Source organism: Taurulus bubalis (genome assembly GCF_910589615.1).
Source record: "Taurulus bubalis genome assembly, chromosome: 2".
Lineage (NCBI taxonomy): Eukaryota > Metazoa > Chordata > Actinopteri > Perciformes > Cottidae > Taurulus > Taurulus bubalis.
The window spans coordinates 11,626,814-11,645,030 of NC_136590.1; the positions used below are offsets into that span (position 1 = coordinate 11,626,814).

Consider the following 18,217-nt stretch of genomic DNA (forward strand, 5'->3'; position numbering starts at 1 on the left):
AGTTGATTTACCTTAAAAATAATCTGAGTTACGGGCGTCGCCTTCCCAGTATAAGTCTTTGGGAAAAAGTATCTTTGGGCTTTTGGCCAGTATGTATTAGCATGAAAACCCAGAGCTCTCCCCGAGAGCTTGATTTATTCTGTATTGTTCCTGCCAAGATGGCTCCAGTCGTGGCCACCCACTTTGAGCATCACAGCTTCAGAAACGTATGGGGTGAAGTCCCAGAGACATATTATAGAGTCTATGGTTTTAAGTATATATCATTATTTCAAAAATAAATCTTGATAACATGCAGTATTTCTAGCTTACTGCCTGTACTTCTCTCGGTCAAATAAAATAAACCGAACCTTTCAATGAAAGAACTCACAAACTCATTCAGTCACTTAACTTAATTCAGCTCAAGAAAAGGTGGCAGACGGGGCCTCTTGGTTCGGCCCTCCAGTCTTTCCTGCGCCCTACAGTGTATGCAATCATTCGACTGTCGCTAATTATTGCCCAGAGGGCAGTTGCTACAGTGCGAGTCTTCCGGGATTCTTGACGCTGTGGTCACTTAGTTGTTACGTCACCGTAACATGACATGAGACGCACATTGAGTCTCCTTCCTGAGTCTCAGCTATTACCATTCAGAGAACTTATATATCACGATATTATCAGCATGTCCTAACCAGTATTGTTTTCTGCCATGCAACATAATTTAATGTCCCACTTTATATACCTAGTTACAACCAAAACCGTATGCTTCTCTATTTGTCAAACAAACATATTTTTAAAGACAAATGTTCACTAAATACATTTAAGTTATCTGGTTAATTGCATGAATCATGTCAGAATCACATTACATTTCATTTAATTTAGCTTACGCTTGTTTAATCACCATTTAAATGATGACTTTCGAGTTTTAATGAAAAAAATGTCAACTTTTCTTTTGCTCAACATTTACATGAATGAATATTTAAGCCCCTTTAAATCCAGGTAGGCGCACTGATGAGCACGCACATGTTTTTTAAAATCAGCACCATTCAGCACAACCCTTCCCTCAAAGAAAATATCTTATCATGTATATTTAAAGTGATGTATTTTTAAAGTGATGTAACCGAGTGACTGCAGAGTTAAAGTGGGTGGTGCATCAGGCTGTGAGGGGAAGCAGACATGCAGGAACATACAAAGAAGAGTGAAGCTGAAGGTGACAGCAAGAACGGGCACCCTACAATGCACATACAATGACATGCACATGAATAATAAACATGCTTTTCTCGCATACTGGTTCATGTGTGTGGTTCTTGCAGTAAACACAAACCACAGAGTTAATATTACTGAATATTCTGCTCAAAGAAGATTGATAAGTATTATGTTATATTTACATTTGGTTGTGTACATACCTTCTCTTTTATTTTATCTATCAACCACTTTGCATTTTCTGCTGTGATTGCTATGTAAACAAAGTTTCTTTACTCTCGTGACAAATATGAAGAAACACAACTAGCTGTCAGATAAATGATATCTGCTTGATAATGCAGGTAAATAGGTTGTCAAACGTATTAGAAAGGATTGGATATGCAATACAGGTAATTTACAACATTTTAGTTATGCCTGCCTCATGATGAGTTGTGTCAAAGTCAGCTCAGCATCAGCATGGGTGATGCAGCACCACCTGTTTTTTTCTGTATAGGCCTTTTGTTTCACTGCCATGGCAATTAAAACTATTTTAATATCCTGGCCATTCAAATTAATGCAATAAGAAATGAATGTCAAGCATAACTTAGTATGATGTCATTTTAAAGACATGACTTTATCTGCACCCCCACCTCTAACTAACTTCCAGCCTCCCTGCTGTTAAGGGTTTATTGAGAGAAGTTACCTCTTCTGTATTTATTTATTTTTCCAGCTGTGCGTGACTGCCTGAGTGAAATTAAAAGAACAGGAAATAAAATTGCAAAAAAATAAAAAAATGCTGTCCCTTTTAAGTAAGATCAAAGAAAGACCTTGCGAGAGTCCCATATTTGCACCTATTATTAAAATGCATTTATTCCAGAGAAACAAGACTGTTATATCACTATTAAAAATGTTGTCGCACTAAATTAAACTCAACATCAAACTTGCTCCCTGTGGGCTTCCGACTTGGATCTGCATGGAAAGAGTTTCCAATGTATGTAGTTGGATTGTGTGGATTGGGAGAATCAGCTGTATCTACCGTAGGGGTGGGTGTCGTTACAACAATTTTGATATATTTTTATCAGACAAAACAGGCGTGTAGTATAGTCAAACTTTCAAATTGTTTTGGTGGCATCATGGCAAGCTGAACTGCCTTCTCCATCAACTACATGCGCTCAACCTCACCACTCTATAAACTGTATGATTGTAGCTGCTGCTGTAGTGGGTCAGTCACATGTCATATTAAAACAGAGGATGCTTGCAGTGACTGGCTGCAAGCAAAACCATTCAAGTAATATTTTTTTTCTTGATCTAGGTACAAAAAGGAACCAATGCAGGTATTGTTTGACTGGAGAAGTTTTAGTACTACTTGGTACAGAGCTTTAAATGAAAAAAAGCAGCTTGAATGTAAATGACCCCAAAAGTTAGGGGACAGAAAAGGAGGGGCAAAGAGAGGAAACGTCAATGATGAGAGAAAAACCAAATGCCTCACACACGCACACACACACACACACACACACACACACACACACACACACACACACACACACACACACACACGCACACACACACACACACACACACACACACACACACACACACACTCACTGTCACTCACCTGCAGTGTCTGTGAACCCCAGCCACAGTTTCAATGATGGAGCACTCTCCCTCGTTTAGACAAAAGGCCAGGTCTTTGTCTTCCACACATGGCTTGAACACCTCTGAACGTAGACTGGGAAGTGTGGGGGCCACAGCTATAGAGAGAAAAGACAGAGAGGACAGGTTTAGTTAATATCGGATAGAAAGTAAAAAAACAAACAGGTAATTTCTCTCATTCTTTCAACTTAAGTCATTGCTGATTTGCACAGGAATGTTTCTCATTTCTATAATGTCTTTGATGTGCCTCTGCGCATGGCATGCCGTTATGGTTCTAAATGTTTGTACTGGAATGACCACTCTTCTCAGACTGCAAGAAAGTACTTTATTTAATGTTGATTTATTTCTCATTGGGCTAAAGGAAAGATAGTCCAAGGAAATTACTTTCTTCATTACTGACTACAGAATTAGCATTTTTTTTGTTTTGAGGGTTTCCGACTTTACCCTGATGCAACAAAGAAAGGAAGGGTGTAACACACATTATTGACTGGAATAACAAGCTTTAGTATTATTAGTGTTGTCAGTATTGTACTGCTTTATGTGTATTTGCTACTTTTATTAAATATATGTACTGCACTCCTGGTGTCTGTTTTGATGTTTGTTTCAAATGAAGCAGTTTAACAATAATTCCTCAGTGAATTTCCTGTTCTGCAGCTTTAGTAAACACAGTTGGAAAACACATAAATACATTACAGCTGTAGGGAAGTGAGATGACAATATACAACACTACACAAAGGCAGAAGAGAGAGAGAGAGAGAGAGAGAGAGAGAGAGAGAGAGAGAGAGAGAGAGAGAGAGAGAGAGAGAGAGAGCGATGGGCTTGGCGATGTAGCTTTAATTCTCCTCCTCTAGTCTAACCCTGAGTCGCTCTCACATAAAGAGCATGACTGCCATGTACAAGCACTGCAATGCAGGGTTCTCCACCCTGTGAAATATGCACAGCTGACAGCGATGGATAAATATTGTGAACCACCATCTGTATCCTGAAATGCATTCAAGTGCTCACATGTGTTGTTGACACTTGACACACACGCGCACACACACACACACACACACACACACACACACACACACACACACACACACACGCACACATGTGTACAATAACATGGCAATGATCACTCAGAAGCTTTTGCACTCCATCATGTAACCAAGCATTGACAATTGGATTGACTGGTATTACGCTCAATACCTTGCCAATACAATTGGATTACACATCGGATGCTGCTTTCATCCATTTATATTGCCCACACAGACACACCGTTTAAATGCACACACACTCACACGCCATACTCTTCTCATTGTCATTCTATCCCTATTGGTCTCCTACTGTCATGTGAGTCTGACACATCTTTTCTGCCCAATCTGCTCTGTGCACCGCAGTCTTGCCAGCCAATGGTCTTTTTCAGCCAAGGCTCTAGTAACCAATTGCGTGTGGAGGGATAAATAGTCGGTAATCCGTTTGTGTTGCTCAAGTGTCCAGTTCAATCTCAGTTTTGTTTACGGCCATTGATCGATAAATCCGGGGGGCTCTTCATGTAAGGCCCAAGAGATGATGAGAGATCAGAGGGAACACAAAAAGAGCTATGTGGTGTTCTTGGGACCAACCAAGACTCTTCTATGTCAGAGTAAACACTTTGGAAACTATCATTTAAAGCACTTATTGTAGTGGCTCTTATTATACCTTCAAATGCATTGGGGTCTATTTCTATGGTGGGGGATGTTTTTAAATTCATGTTCTGCATCTGTTGAATGTTTTGCTTTTTGATTGCTAGTTGAGAATAATTTTATGGATCAGTGTAAAAAGTGTGATGCATATAAAAGTAGGTTTTTAACCCGGGCCGACACTTTCTAGGCTTTCTAGGCTTTAAAAGACACAGATTACCTTGTATTATTAATTCCACATATTCCCAGAGTGCAATGTTCAAAAGGTTGTCTATTCCGAGATGCAATTTTAATAATAGAAAATAGAACACAACATCCCCCTGTGGTACGCATGTCTGTGGTAATAATTATCATGTCATTTATAGTCCCTTATATAAATTATTCAGACAGCAGCAGTGACCATGTGTGAGAAATAGCACTGATGACATACAAAGACAACGCCCGCTACGTGAGGTCAGGGGTTTAGGTCCGAGCACATCAAGAGAAAGAGCTTTTGTGACAAAATAGGACATTTATTTTGTGCTGTAAGCCTAACCATTGTTATATTTACATAGAAAAGCCAAGGTCAGGCAGACAACAAAAACCTTTTTAGTTCCTGCGTCACGAGTAATCTTATCTATGATAAACCGTTTTAAAAACTACATTTTTCACCTGTCTCCTTTGTTATTTCAAAGAATCAGTGAAGAAGGCTCTTGCTGATCCACTATAACTGTATAGTATTTTCTGTGTAAAAAGTGGTTAAAGTACAGCAATCATTTTCATTTGTCGTATGTTGTTGACAGAGCAGAGGCGTAGGATGCGAACTACACAAGGTCACCGTGGTACCTGTGACACAGCACGTTGGGAATCGATGATGATGCATGACGTGTCCATATATCTCTTTCATGACGAACAAAGCTCCCACAAAACTCCAAGGTACATTACAGCAGCACCATTTTTGTATTGGCTCCCTTTTTTTTCCAGACAGTCAATGTGTCAGTTTCACACTCGGAGAGAGGGAGGCTGACATGAGTGGTCTTACATTAAATAAATCATGGCAGTCTTTAAATGTGCAAAGGATTTCTGGGATAGCTGATCTTTGAAATTCCCTGTGGTATACCGGTGCTCACGTTGTTGAACATGTTCATAACGATATACAATATACCATAGCACTATTACTTGTGATAAATAAACAGATAATAAAGTGTGCTCAGTTTTGCTACATTTAGTATATTATGTTAAAATGCAACAAATTGCTTATTGAATAAAATATATTTAAGGAAATAATGTCTTTATTGAAGACATTGACATCAACAAAAAAAAATGATACAGTTTTTTACTGATATCTCTATCTTTCAACTGACTAAACAATCTCGGAGCGCAAATCTCACAGTCTTTCACAATGTGTTTATCGCGCTAATTTACATTGCGATGGCGATAAAAACAATATTTCCCAAAACCCAAGGAATTATTTGACCTGTAAAACATGCTCAGCACGTTCTCTATTTCATTCAAATAGACAACAAAAGTGCTAAATCCCTAACCTGTCAATCTACAAAAAAAGGCTCTCCATTTCTTCACCAGGTGCAAGGTCTGCAGACAAACAAGACTGTACTGATAACCTCTCAGAAATCTACAAAAAAGCCTCTTAAGTCTTAAAGGATTACCTCCACTCTTGTAGCCCTGTTGGCCACATCAAGGAACAAGCCAGCCTCAGATATGTTTGGCCTTGAGCAATACAGGCTGTCAATTTCTTATGGGTTACCATTTCATCACCGTGACAGGCAAGAAATGGTAAAAACTCTGCAGCACAGCAAGCACAACTCGGGCACTTTTGAACAAGCACCTGTCAAACAGGATCCTGTTGAAATGCTTTGTTCTGTAAACATTCCCATCAGAAATAGAGCAAGTTGAGAAAAAGCAATTAGTGTACTCTTGAGCGTGTCAGAGCATAATGGTGACAATGTGTTTATACAGTATGTTTCGATGTTATGTGTTGTCGTGACTTGACTATTAAGGGGCTGACCAGGAATAGATCAGTGTGAACCAAGAGATCCAAACCAACAAACCAAGAGAAGCATTTTTTTTAAGAGAAGACAGATTCTTGCACTTATTTTGATATCCAACCAGTACTGAAAGCATATCACACTTTTCTTAGAAAATGCATCTTCATCTTCATTATGGAAGTAATATCTTATAAATGATGTTTCACTAGCTTGAAGGTATTATTAAGATGTAGTGTCATGACTCATTATGATAAACATAGAAGTTGCCATAAGGTTCATTTATCATCACTTTTAATGAAGCCTTTTTACAAAAATAAATCCCTCGCAATGCTAGCTTCTAGCAAACTTCTCAAACTCAGACTCTTAGGTAGCTGTGAAAACATGGAGGGAAATGTGCTAATAAATGGCAGCTGCAGTTTGAGCGTGATTCATCCTGGAGTCTTTGAAATCAGCTTCACGTCTCTCACCCTCCCCGCTGCACAAAAGCAATCCAGATTGCCGTTTCCCTTGGTAACTTTCAAGGAATCCACTGGCGGGGGATCACAGATTCAGATGACGCTCGAGAGATCAGTTTTCTTAGAGGAATACTGAGGATAGGGCTCCTTCCTAGTCACCACCATTAAACTACTTTCAATAAATATCTTCAAAAGTCTACACTAAACATAGGATTAATTTGACTTTGAAATGTACCTCTATTTCAAATGGTTGGCATACTATAGCATTTTTTTATATAATACAAAAGAAAAAGTCACGGTCCTCCATGTTGTTCTCACTGAACACATGAAGAAACAGACAATCAAAGTGCACTAAAAGTGGGCCAGCGACTGCAGTCAGATATTATGCTGCATTATTGTGCAGCATGGATCTGAAGGGTTTTTGTGGTAAATATTGAGACATTTTCAATGTTTGCATACTGCTAAAAACCTCTGATCATTTAGTGGTATGAAACAAACTCTCGTTTTAACTACACATTCCATAAAACAAGCATCTAACTAAAGTGGAAGGAGTCTCTGTCTGTCTATCCTTTGATTTCCTCATCCGAGCCACACTTGGTGGCTGTGTGAAAGCGGGTTCTTGAGATCCACAGGACATATTTTTTAGTGCCTCATGTACACACTGTGTACACACGCACACACACACACACACACACACACACACACACACACACACACACACACACACACACACACAGCTTGCCATATCCATGGGGTCGGCTGTAACAATGTTGTCAGGCAGTTAAGATTGTTACACATCACTTCTTTATGACCTTTGATTATTTTAAATTTAATAAATAGCCATTTCACCATTTGTAATGTTTTTTTATTATTATAACACAGTTGACTGAAGGGGATGTTTTCATAGCAATATAAGATAGATGTTAAAGAGGGAATTATGACCATTTTATCTTCCAAACACAAGTAGTTTATGATATATAATTAGAACAGAGTATAAGCAACTGATGCCAGAGTTTATTTTTAAATTGTGGGTTTTGCACAATAAAATAAAACAATCGATGATAAATACAAACAAAAAGGATAACATAATATGTTTTGTCGGTTTACACTGACTCTGCGTAAGCGGCTAAAAAAGTTAGTTTGGAGCCTTGCTGTCAATTACAGTTCTAGTAAATGAAATATTGGCAAAAATAGGAATCAGCAGATCAAACTTTTCAAGGATGGAATGACAAAGGACAGCGGGTATGATGGTACGCTATGCATGCAGCCTTTGCCACAGAGTCATCGCACAACGCTCACTTTATCACTGTATGTATATTTCAACCACATGTCCCGTGGTTTCAACCACATGTTCAATATTTTTTAACGAGAGCTGGCACTAATTACTCATTGCCTAAAATTGGGATTTGTTTGAAGAGAAGTCTATATTGTTGATTTGTGAATAAGAACATGCTAATTTTTTGTTTTTTACGACTAGGATGCTGCTACAGCACCATTTTATTTATTTTCTTGTTGGTTCTCTTTGCTTGAAATAAGTAACCCTCCACTTGACACATTTCGTCTATTTGTTACTAAGATTGAATTAATAAAAGATAATGGAAATAAAATATGTTTATAGTCACAGTGTATAAAACATTTTTGATGCCTCAAAATTAATCGATAATGAATCACATCGTAGCCCTCTGGACCGGAATCGGATCGTGATGTGCCGAGAGATTCCCACCCCTGATATTCAGTACGTACTCGGCACACATACACTTACTGTAGACCATGCATCATTGGCACAGACAACACAAGAGACAATTCCATTTACAACTGTAGCATTTTTCTTCTATGGCTTCCTTCTAATGTGCTCATTAGTGTTCTTGTGCTGAGCCTCATCCCCCAGGAGACTCTGGTCGGGAGAGAACTGCCTGTGTTTACTGCAGCACACATCAAAGAAGGCCTTACTACGTAAAGGGAAAGTCCTGAGAGAGCCTGCTGATTGCTTACCCATCATGCACCGGTGCTTTTTGGACAGAACCATATTCAGAGGAATATACAATGCAGTATGCAACACCTTGGCCCTGACAATACCTTCTGTCACAAAGGTTTGGAAATGCTCTTCACTATTATAAGCAATTACTAGATATAATTACAGAGAGGATGATTAATCATCAGTTTCTGCATCCCATGGTTCAAGTTGTGACCAAAAAAACAAATGTATATGCACTGATACCTTGTTGATACATCCTTAAAACATAGCTTCCTTTTCAAGCAATATGAAAAAAAGGTGCCAAGTGTATGACTTTCACATTACTTCAACAATGGCCCAACACATGGCAAAACATACCAAATATGCTATGTATACTGGTTGTTGTAGCTTCATAAAAAACAACAGCGACATAAACAGCATTCATGAATATATAAACAAAAAAAACCCACACATTGAGCTACTGAGCATGAAGGAAGGACCTTGAAAAATAAAGCCACAGATAACGTATTTAACATAAACAGCAGAGGAAGGACTACAACGACTTATTTTAGCCTTGAATGTTCAATACTTTCAAATAACCATGGTCAATATGTATAGTAGCATATCCCTGGGGTGTCAGTCAGATGTCTCTCTCTCACACACACACACCACACACACACACACACACACACACACACACACACACACACACACACACACACACACACACACACACACACACACACACACACACACCCTAATACTTTACATTTACTCTGTGAGTATGCTCAATGACATGATGCATTCCCTTGTCCCTAACCCTAATCTTAACCATAACAACTAGATACCTGACCCAAACCCCAACTATTCCCAAACCTAATTCTAACCTGAACTTTAAAATCAAGTATTAACCCTCAAACAGGCCGTTGAAGAAATGAGGAGCCGCCAAAATGTCCTAGTACAGTCCTCACTTTGTAACTAACAAAGAACACGCACACACACACACACACACACACACCTACACACACACACACACACACACACACATACACACACACACACAACACACACACTTGTATAATGTGCACAGCACTGTATGTCTTGCATGTTCATCAAGACTGCAACCCTTGGGAGACCTTCTGTCCCTGACATGACACAAGCAAATAGTAGTCGTCCCGTGGGACAGCCGGTTAGAGGTGGCAGTCGTTGCGTGTTAGCAGGGTTAGAGAGCACACGGCCTTGGTGGCCATGACAGCCCAGTGATAGGTATTTGGTGGGACATTTGTCATGGGTATCCTTGTTTTTCATGTCCAATCTTAAAGCCCCAAGTATGCGACATATACAGCATACTGTACATTGACAGTCTGACCTTCCACGGCTCAATGACGTGATTTGGGTTGCTCCATGACCCAAAACCGCAATATGATCTGAACTATGAGTTTTGTGATCTGTCGCACCCCTAATTCTAATTCCATTTGCCATTGCAGGGGGCATTCAGGAGTCTGACGTACTGTTTTTGGTCACTAAAGCACTTTCGAGTCTAGTCATTATCGAACAGCACCGTTATTAGACAAACTAAAAAGGGTTTTGAAGGTGTTCACGGTGACAGGCCCCAAAGCACCAGTTTAATAAAGTAGACCCCAGAAGACATGACACATGCATCAAACCCAAAGGGAACAATTCATCCCCTAATGAAAAGTTTTAATTATCTACATTATCTCCTCACCCCGTGTCAGCTGAATCTTGATTAAAGTTTGGATGACCATCGCACACAGAACAAGCAAGCCTCTGCAGTTCAAAACCCCTCCTCCTCTCGAACAGATCATAAAGTGGCCATGGAATGTCTCTCCACAACCCACGCAATATGGAGTAAGTGTTATACAGCCAAGAGACTGCACTGGAAGTCCAAATCACCTGTGCTGCTCTCTACTAGAAGAGGGGGTGATGTGGAATATACCTCTGTTGGAGGTGGAATGTGTCTGCACTGTCAGAGACAACATGCACAAGAGGCCCTGTAAACACCAGGGGAGCTGGGACATGTTCCTTAAAGGAATACTTCAACCTTACAATGCAGCCACGGTGAACACAGAATCAAAACGCAGAGAAATGTCATTTAAAAGAGCAAAACTATGCCAAAACATCAGTTTACAAACTCTCACAGCACTCGTGGAGCATTATCCAAGTCTCATCTATCCAGTTGTATGCTCGGTACTTCACAAACACACTAAAACCGTACTATTTAAAGCACGTTGGACTTGTTTGGGCGTGCGCAGGTGTGAGATGGTTTGCAATGAATTGTTCTAAATAGTACAAATGTCCTGCATGAGTTGTGTGAGAGGTTGTAAACCTATGTTTTGATAAAGTTTCACTGCGAAATGTGACTCCCATTTAGTCTATTTAGGATCATTGGGACTTTACTCTTTTTTTTGTGATTTTTCTTCAAGAATTGAAGGTAATGAAGGAGACAATACATTATAGAAATTCAGTTTTCCGTAGCTAAAGAACATTGAAATCACATTGGAATAAAACATCATCTATTCATTACATTTTTTTTTACTACTTGATTCCCTCTCTTATTGTATCGATCTGAATAATGCAAGGCTGCTTAATAGACAAAAGACCTACAGCCATTGAAGCTAGAAAAGAAGCATTACAAAAGTGCCCTTAAGAAAATAAAAGGAACACAGAGCAGTGCATTAGATTGATTGAACTTCTCTGAAATTATCATGACTCATTTTGTCAGTTTATTATCAGTACTGAGATCTCCGGCTGTGTGCTTATCTAAAGGTGCCTTGAGGGCTTTCAGAGATAATTTGCCTCCTCAGTTGCAAATTTTTCTGACTCAGTCGTGGTAACGAAGCCACAAAGCCGACCGAATGTCAAATCAGATGCGGATTATAAAAGTGGCACTGCGACGAGAGGAAACAGTGACTCCACTTCTTTCGACCTGCAGTTCCTCCTGTTGCAGTTTCTTGGCTATCAAGATCAACATGTAATCTGCCAGATGTCATTCACTTCCTGTTGAAGACTGTGATCCGCAATGAGGTTTACAAGAATGCCCAAACAATATTATTAGAAGCAATTTCTCAAATGTGTCTTTACAACCCACATGCAGCAAAATGGAACTAGCCATATAATTCATCCTGATTCATTGATTGCAATTCGTTGAGTAATTATCATAATACGCCACCAGGAGGGACACAATGATGTTACTGCTTATGATCTAAAAAATGAAAGAAACTTGTGTAATGTATGTGATGCCTATTATTCCAAAGTTTTTGCCACATGTATTCTGTTTGTGACAGATTTTGATGTTTTTGGACAACGATGATGATTTATGTCAGAGTGTTGTGTTAGATATGTTTGGCTGATGTGTGCATCACACTAGCCAAACCAATTTGATGTCAGTGCAGCCATGAAGATACATCCAAACACCCCGGGGGAACCTCGTAAAAGCTGTTAAGAATGGAATGAGTGCTTCTACCCCGTATTCAAAAGCGGGTGAGGTACTTTGATGCCATTATGCCCATTACTTACAGCAAATAATAGAATAATCAGAAGCTAGAGGAATACATTTGAATCTGTCAAATGTATATTTAATGAGTGAGGTCGCTTTAGTGCTTTTGACACAGCAATGACATCAAATTTTTATTTTGATTCCAGGACAGGACATGCAAGAAATGAAACACAAATTTATGCTTGCTGAAATATACAGTAGGGTACTTACCTGGGGTATTGCTTAAGGAAGGGCTAAGTCATTAATAATTCATCTGTGTTTGCAAATGGGACCCCATGACAGAGGATGTGAAACTGATGAAAAACACACAAAACATGCACCCAAATGTGCAAGAAGGCATGAAAGTGAAACGCACTCATGGAGACTAGACACATACTTACATAATCACATATGTGTATGAGGCCTGATGTATTGAGACATTTTGATAAAACACAAGCTATCCAGTCATGTCCACAAATACTCTTAGCTATTACCTGGATTATTCACAAGAAGAGATATGAAGTTACAGCCCTGAACGTTTAATCTATTCTAGACTGACTGAAAGAAACTGACAATCAACTATATTCCCCAATAAAAACAAAATAATTAGTTTCAGTTATTTTCACAAAGGACTCATTTACAGATATGGTTATGATCTGTTGTGTGTGCACGTGCACAGCATGTGTTCATCACAATATTGTCTTCATTTTTATGAAAACCCTTTTGTTCTTCAAAACAATTTACGAACAACGGTAACAAACCATTTATCAAACATGGCGTATCTGGCTTCCCTGTTAATGTGCATCTCTCTAACTGTTACCACACTTGGTCCCGTCTTGGCAGTACCTGTCTCCATCTGCCTTTTGTATTATTTAAGACTATATTTAAAAGATTCCATAAAAGTTTTATCCTGGGGCTTCTTGTAGATCATGCTGTGGTAGCAGAAACTGGCAGAGAGACTGAGAGGTGTCTTCACTTACTTGCTGTAACATCTTCATTGACATGACGGTTGATGCTAAAAAAAATGCAGATTCCCTCATGCTGACGAGCTGAGACGCCATGTTATCAGCGCTATGATCACTGCACAGCTGTGTTAGAACACTTCACTGTGAAAAGCCTGTTTTTACATTTTTCTTCCATGGGTATTCACCAGGCTCCCTCTTTAAGGCTGAAAAATATATTTGAATTGGAAATGACTCAGAATACTGTTTTATGCAGCACTCGTATCTTTGCACATGCAAACAGATCAAATATGAAAAGAAGGTTGGGGAAAGCCGAAAGGAAAGGTTGAAAGCCTGATTTGCCTTGATCTCGCTGTGTAAACTGATAAAGATTATGATTTTGATCACAAGTTATTGATGCAGTTTTTCTCTCTGCCTCGGCCTCTCTCTCTCTCTCACAAGATACAGGTGACTATTCAAACCTGAGAGGACAGAGGAGAAAGACATGTGAACGCCATTGGAGATCGTCATATTTTAAAGGCACAGCAGTCTTTTTGCCCTGCCTCATCGCCATATTCTGATCTTTCTCTGGCGCCTTCCCGTCTTCCTCAAGGAAGTTGCAGAAATGCAACATCAACAAGCAGCTCCCATGCCAGCTCCAACGGGTAACAGTAGGAGGAGAAGAGTCCAGCGATTCCGCTACATGGACAAGAGAGCGGCTTCCTGTCAGCGCGGTTGATTAAAATTCCTGCGACTAAGAATGCAGGGTGTGATGTACGATGAGCAGGTGGTGTGGGTTTAATATGCATGAGCGGACGGCTCCTGCATCTGCAGATTGGCAGTCACTGAGCTTGCCTGTCCGCTCCCTTGGCAGCTCTCTTGGAATATGGAGCGACTAAGGGCATACATGAGCATAGCAGGGGGGCTCCCATTGATACCATGTACTCTTTTTGTGACTCCTGAGATCAGTAGGATGGCAGCTGGATCTCTTTTGGTTTGCTGAAATTAGCCAATGTGAAGGTAAAGGAGAGCATTTTAGAGCAGTTTTCCACTGGATATTTTATTGATTTTCTACAAACAGCAGGGAGCATCAAAAGGGAGAGGGATTAAGGGAGCCAGTGTAAACATTGACTGAGTTGGGGTTTAGAATTTAGGCTTAGCGGAGGGAAGGTGTGATTAGCCTCTACACCATCTCAACGGATAATTATATTGATATGAAAAACAAGCAAAGGTCCTACTCCAGACTTTCAAGGAAGAAAATGTGGTTTTAGCTAACGCTGCCTTGCACTGTATTTGACATAGAAACTGTGACTTTGAAAGGTTTGGCTGTGTTTTTCAAGCCGCTGCATAGAGTCAGATTCACAGGATTTTATGTTTACGTGGGTGCATTGCAAAGTGGTATTTTCCAGTATGTTTTTTTTTTCCTTGTCCGATGCTGTTTGTCATTTGGTTGTTTTGATGTGCGCTGCAGCTGTAGGAGAGGCGCAGTACAGGGTCTGACGCTGGCAATCCTGCACTGTACTGGAATGTTGATGTCAACATTTTGTACCATCTGCCACCCAACAGCATACTAGACAAGGCGCCACACCCATGTCCTGTTGTATTTTTATTATGTCAATTGGTTGAGGCGCAGTCTTTCAGACCTCTCCAATATCCCAAATCACACAGCTATGTCAGAATAACACAGGCTGAAAGGAAAAGCTGCTGCTCCGCCCCAAATGTCCAAAGATCCTGCTCAGAGTGATTCACATTTTACAGTGTTCTAGTACAATTGACCCTGTGCTAAGCCCTGCCCCTAGCTATCTAGCTGTAACATATGACGTGGATTATTCGGACAGTTGGTGTAGGGAGGTTTCAGTGACGAGACAACTATCACTTCCATAACAGCTAGAGAGCTGTATGAAGGCCTTCCTGCACCCCGACAGTTTGATGAGTCTGTAAAGTCTTTTGAAAATCAGCTTAAAAACTTCCTGTTTAGACAGGCGTTTGGGTAAGCTCTATATCTGCAATTTAAGTATGTATTTATTGTGTATTGCACCGGTTATTGTGCTTTTTCATTACGTTTGGTGTTCAAAACACTGCTCTCCAAAAATTATTTGTACGTAAAAAATGCTCTTGTTAAGCACTTTGTGACGAATGTCAAGACAAAATGTCTGTGAAAAGCACCATATAAATACATTTTACTTACTTACTCTGTTTTCCGCAAGTGTTGCTTTTTCCCCTCTGTACTCTCCGACTTGAGTGATACACATCAAAGATCCACTGTAGTCAAGGCTCTGCAAATTAGCCACACAAACCTCTGTGTTCTTGTGCTCATCCACATTTTGCTTTGGATGACAATTCAACAAGCTAAGTAACATTTTCCAAAGACATACTAAAAAGAGCTGGATATATCCAGATGGAAGTTAGATTATTATTTTAAAAATAATGTAAAACAGGCATATGGAATAAAAGTGTATCAAATGCATCTATTAGGTTAATAATTGAGTCGGCATTAAGTAAGCCTGCAATGAGTCATTTAGAGACAAATCTGTAAACACATGAATGTACTAATTGGATTACATTAATGATAACTAGCTTTGAAAACACACCAGGGGACAACGGTTAATCCCAATTATAAATCCCACTAACTGTGCGTCTCATGGACAAAGCAAAGCCCTGATGAATTTTTCTTTTTCTTTAAACAGGGAGGCAGATTTCCCCTGTCACCCCATCCCGCTCAATACAGCCATCCATATCTTGGAGGTGTCTCTCTCTCTTTTTTCTCTCTCTCTCACACACACACACACACACACACACACACACACACACACACACACACACAAGCTCCACACAAAATAAACACAGGTAGAAAGAGGCAGCATACGCCTCCTGCTCTCAATGGAGCAGTGGGAACAGGATTACATGCCTCTCAGACTGCTCACTCACATCAGAAAGACACTGCTCTGATCCAATCATGGTGACACATGCAGAAACAAGGGAAAGGTTGTGGCTTGGCCTCTCGCGGGAACAAGCTTGTTATCGGTGTTACTTGACAGAAAGGAGAAAGCACGGATATTGTGATAATTTGAAACAGATCTAGGAACTGATGATTGGAAGGAGGGGCCACTTGGCGGTGAGATTTTGAGGGGAGTTAAGGTAAAGTCACAAGCTATATATGGGCCTTTAGGCTTTACCCTAAACCAATGCTGCCAAACACACACTGTGGGGTATCTCCAAACGTATAGAAATACGGGACAGGCACTGATAATGCCAGGACTGGCAGTGTTGGCGCTGACTCTGGATCAGTGAAATCCTGTTTAGCCCTCTCTTGGCCTTTAGAGAGTGCCTGCCTTCAAATCCTCGCCAAATCATGGCCTGTTTAACACCTCACCACCTGTTATGTTCATCTGTATGCGAGTGTTGGGGAGAGAAAGAGAGATGTGTGTGTTGACTGCTAAGCAGAAGAAAGTGTGGCGACTGTGTGCATATTTTGACAAAGGACCGATGCACAACAACAGGACACACACACACACACACACAAGCTCAATACAGTATGCCTTTCCAACATTAATGATTTCAGCAGTGATAACAATGTAGTCTGTTAATTGGAGTGTGGGGATTTAATTTTAATCCAAGTCATCAGCATGAGCACATTGAGTGATAAATGATGCTGATTTCACAAACTATAGGAGCTGTTAAAGTCCCTGTAAAACATATTGCTCTCTCCAAATATTCTTCTCCATTCTCCTCGATGGCCTCCATCAAAGGACGTGTGAAAACATTTAACCTGACGGCCAAAGATGTTGTGCGTGAATGATGGTTGTGTTTTCAGAAAGTGGTTCTCTCTCTGGTGCATAACATTTCATAACAGAAATATTAATCAAAGACATTTTGCTTAGAGCCATTTGGGGATGAATGCAATACGGTGTCCCCCCAATGCTCCACACAGCAATGTTACCACTGCTTGATATGTCACACTCAATAAATGCCACAGGCAAAACTGTGTTTTACCAACAGGATGTTTGTCTCAAAATTACTGCAACAGTACTTTCTCTTGAGGAAACAAAGGTAGAGAATTCTAGCTTTGTTCAACGGTGTGAAATGCTGTTATTTCTCAGCGTTTTTGGTCTTTGTGTGTCGATGTTGAATTTGGCACATTAGGGGCGGTAGACACTGCAGGTTGCTTAAAGCTTAGAACAGTAAAACTCCCGAGCTGAAGCATGAGATAAAGTGCTTTGAATAGCAAACAAACAAGGCTTTAGTGGAGAGTGGCTGGGGAAGAATCCATGCCGGGAATGACTGCGAACTGTTCACAATATTCACAGTCACCTTAAACCGTGACCACATAAAAGAAAAATGCTTTATCAAAGCAAAGGGGAAAACATACTGTACACCGATGTGCTGCCATAATTTAGAATTCATGCATTTATAGTCAGAGAGAGAGAATTATGATGTAATTCACATCATAATATATGCATCAGCAAAGTGAGTTGATTGTATTGTCACATCATCTTCATTGTGAAGTGCTATTATCTTATGGGCTTAAAGCTTAACATTTAAACTTAAATTTAGTATACCTAGTACAATAGGTTGCATAATGTGGCTTGTACTATACTGTTATAAGTTAAAAAAAAAAAATGAAGATACAGAAAAGGAACAATCGAAGATTAATTGTAAAATGCAATACCCCATTTGTATCTTTATCTTTAGAAAAGACTGAATTGAGACCAAAGCATATTATCATTTTTACCAATACTATTCGTATTATTATGATTATTATAACAATGATGTGAACTCCACATTAAAGTTCAGGCTGAAGATATCAATCTCACATTGCCCCTTTTGACAGATAGGAAGGCAGCAGGGCTTACGAAATGACACATTGTGCCACATACCTTAATCCAGTTATACCACAACAGCAGCTGACATTAC

General features: G+C 39.8%; 1 protein-coding gene across 1 annotated transcript in view; it reads right to left on the reverse strand.

The window, feature by feature from the left end:
• The window catches only part of nrg3b (neuregulin 3b), a gene marked incomplete at its 5' end in the record, with an annotated part of 176,433 nt that overhangs the window by 85,462 nt on the left and 72,754 nt on the right, over positions 1–18,217 (reverse strand). Inside the window, one exon of the mRNA XM_079213981.1 lies at positions 2,771–2,906. Within this exon, the coding sequence (XP_079070107.1) occupies positions 2,771–2,906 (136 nt within the window). The remainder of the gene's footprint in view (positions 1–2,770; positions 2,907–18,217) is intronic.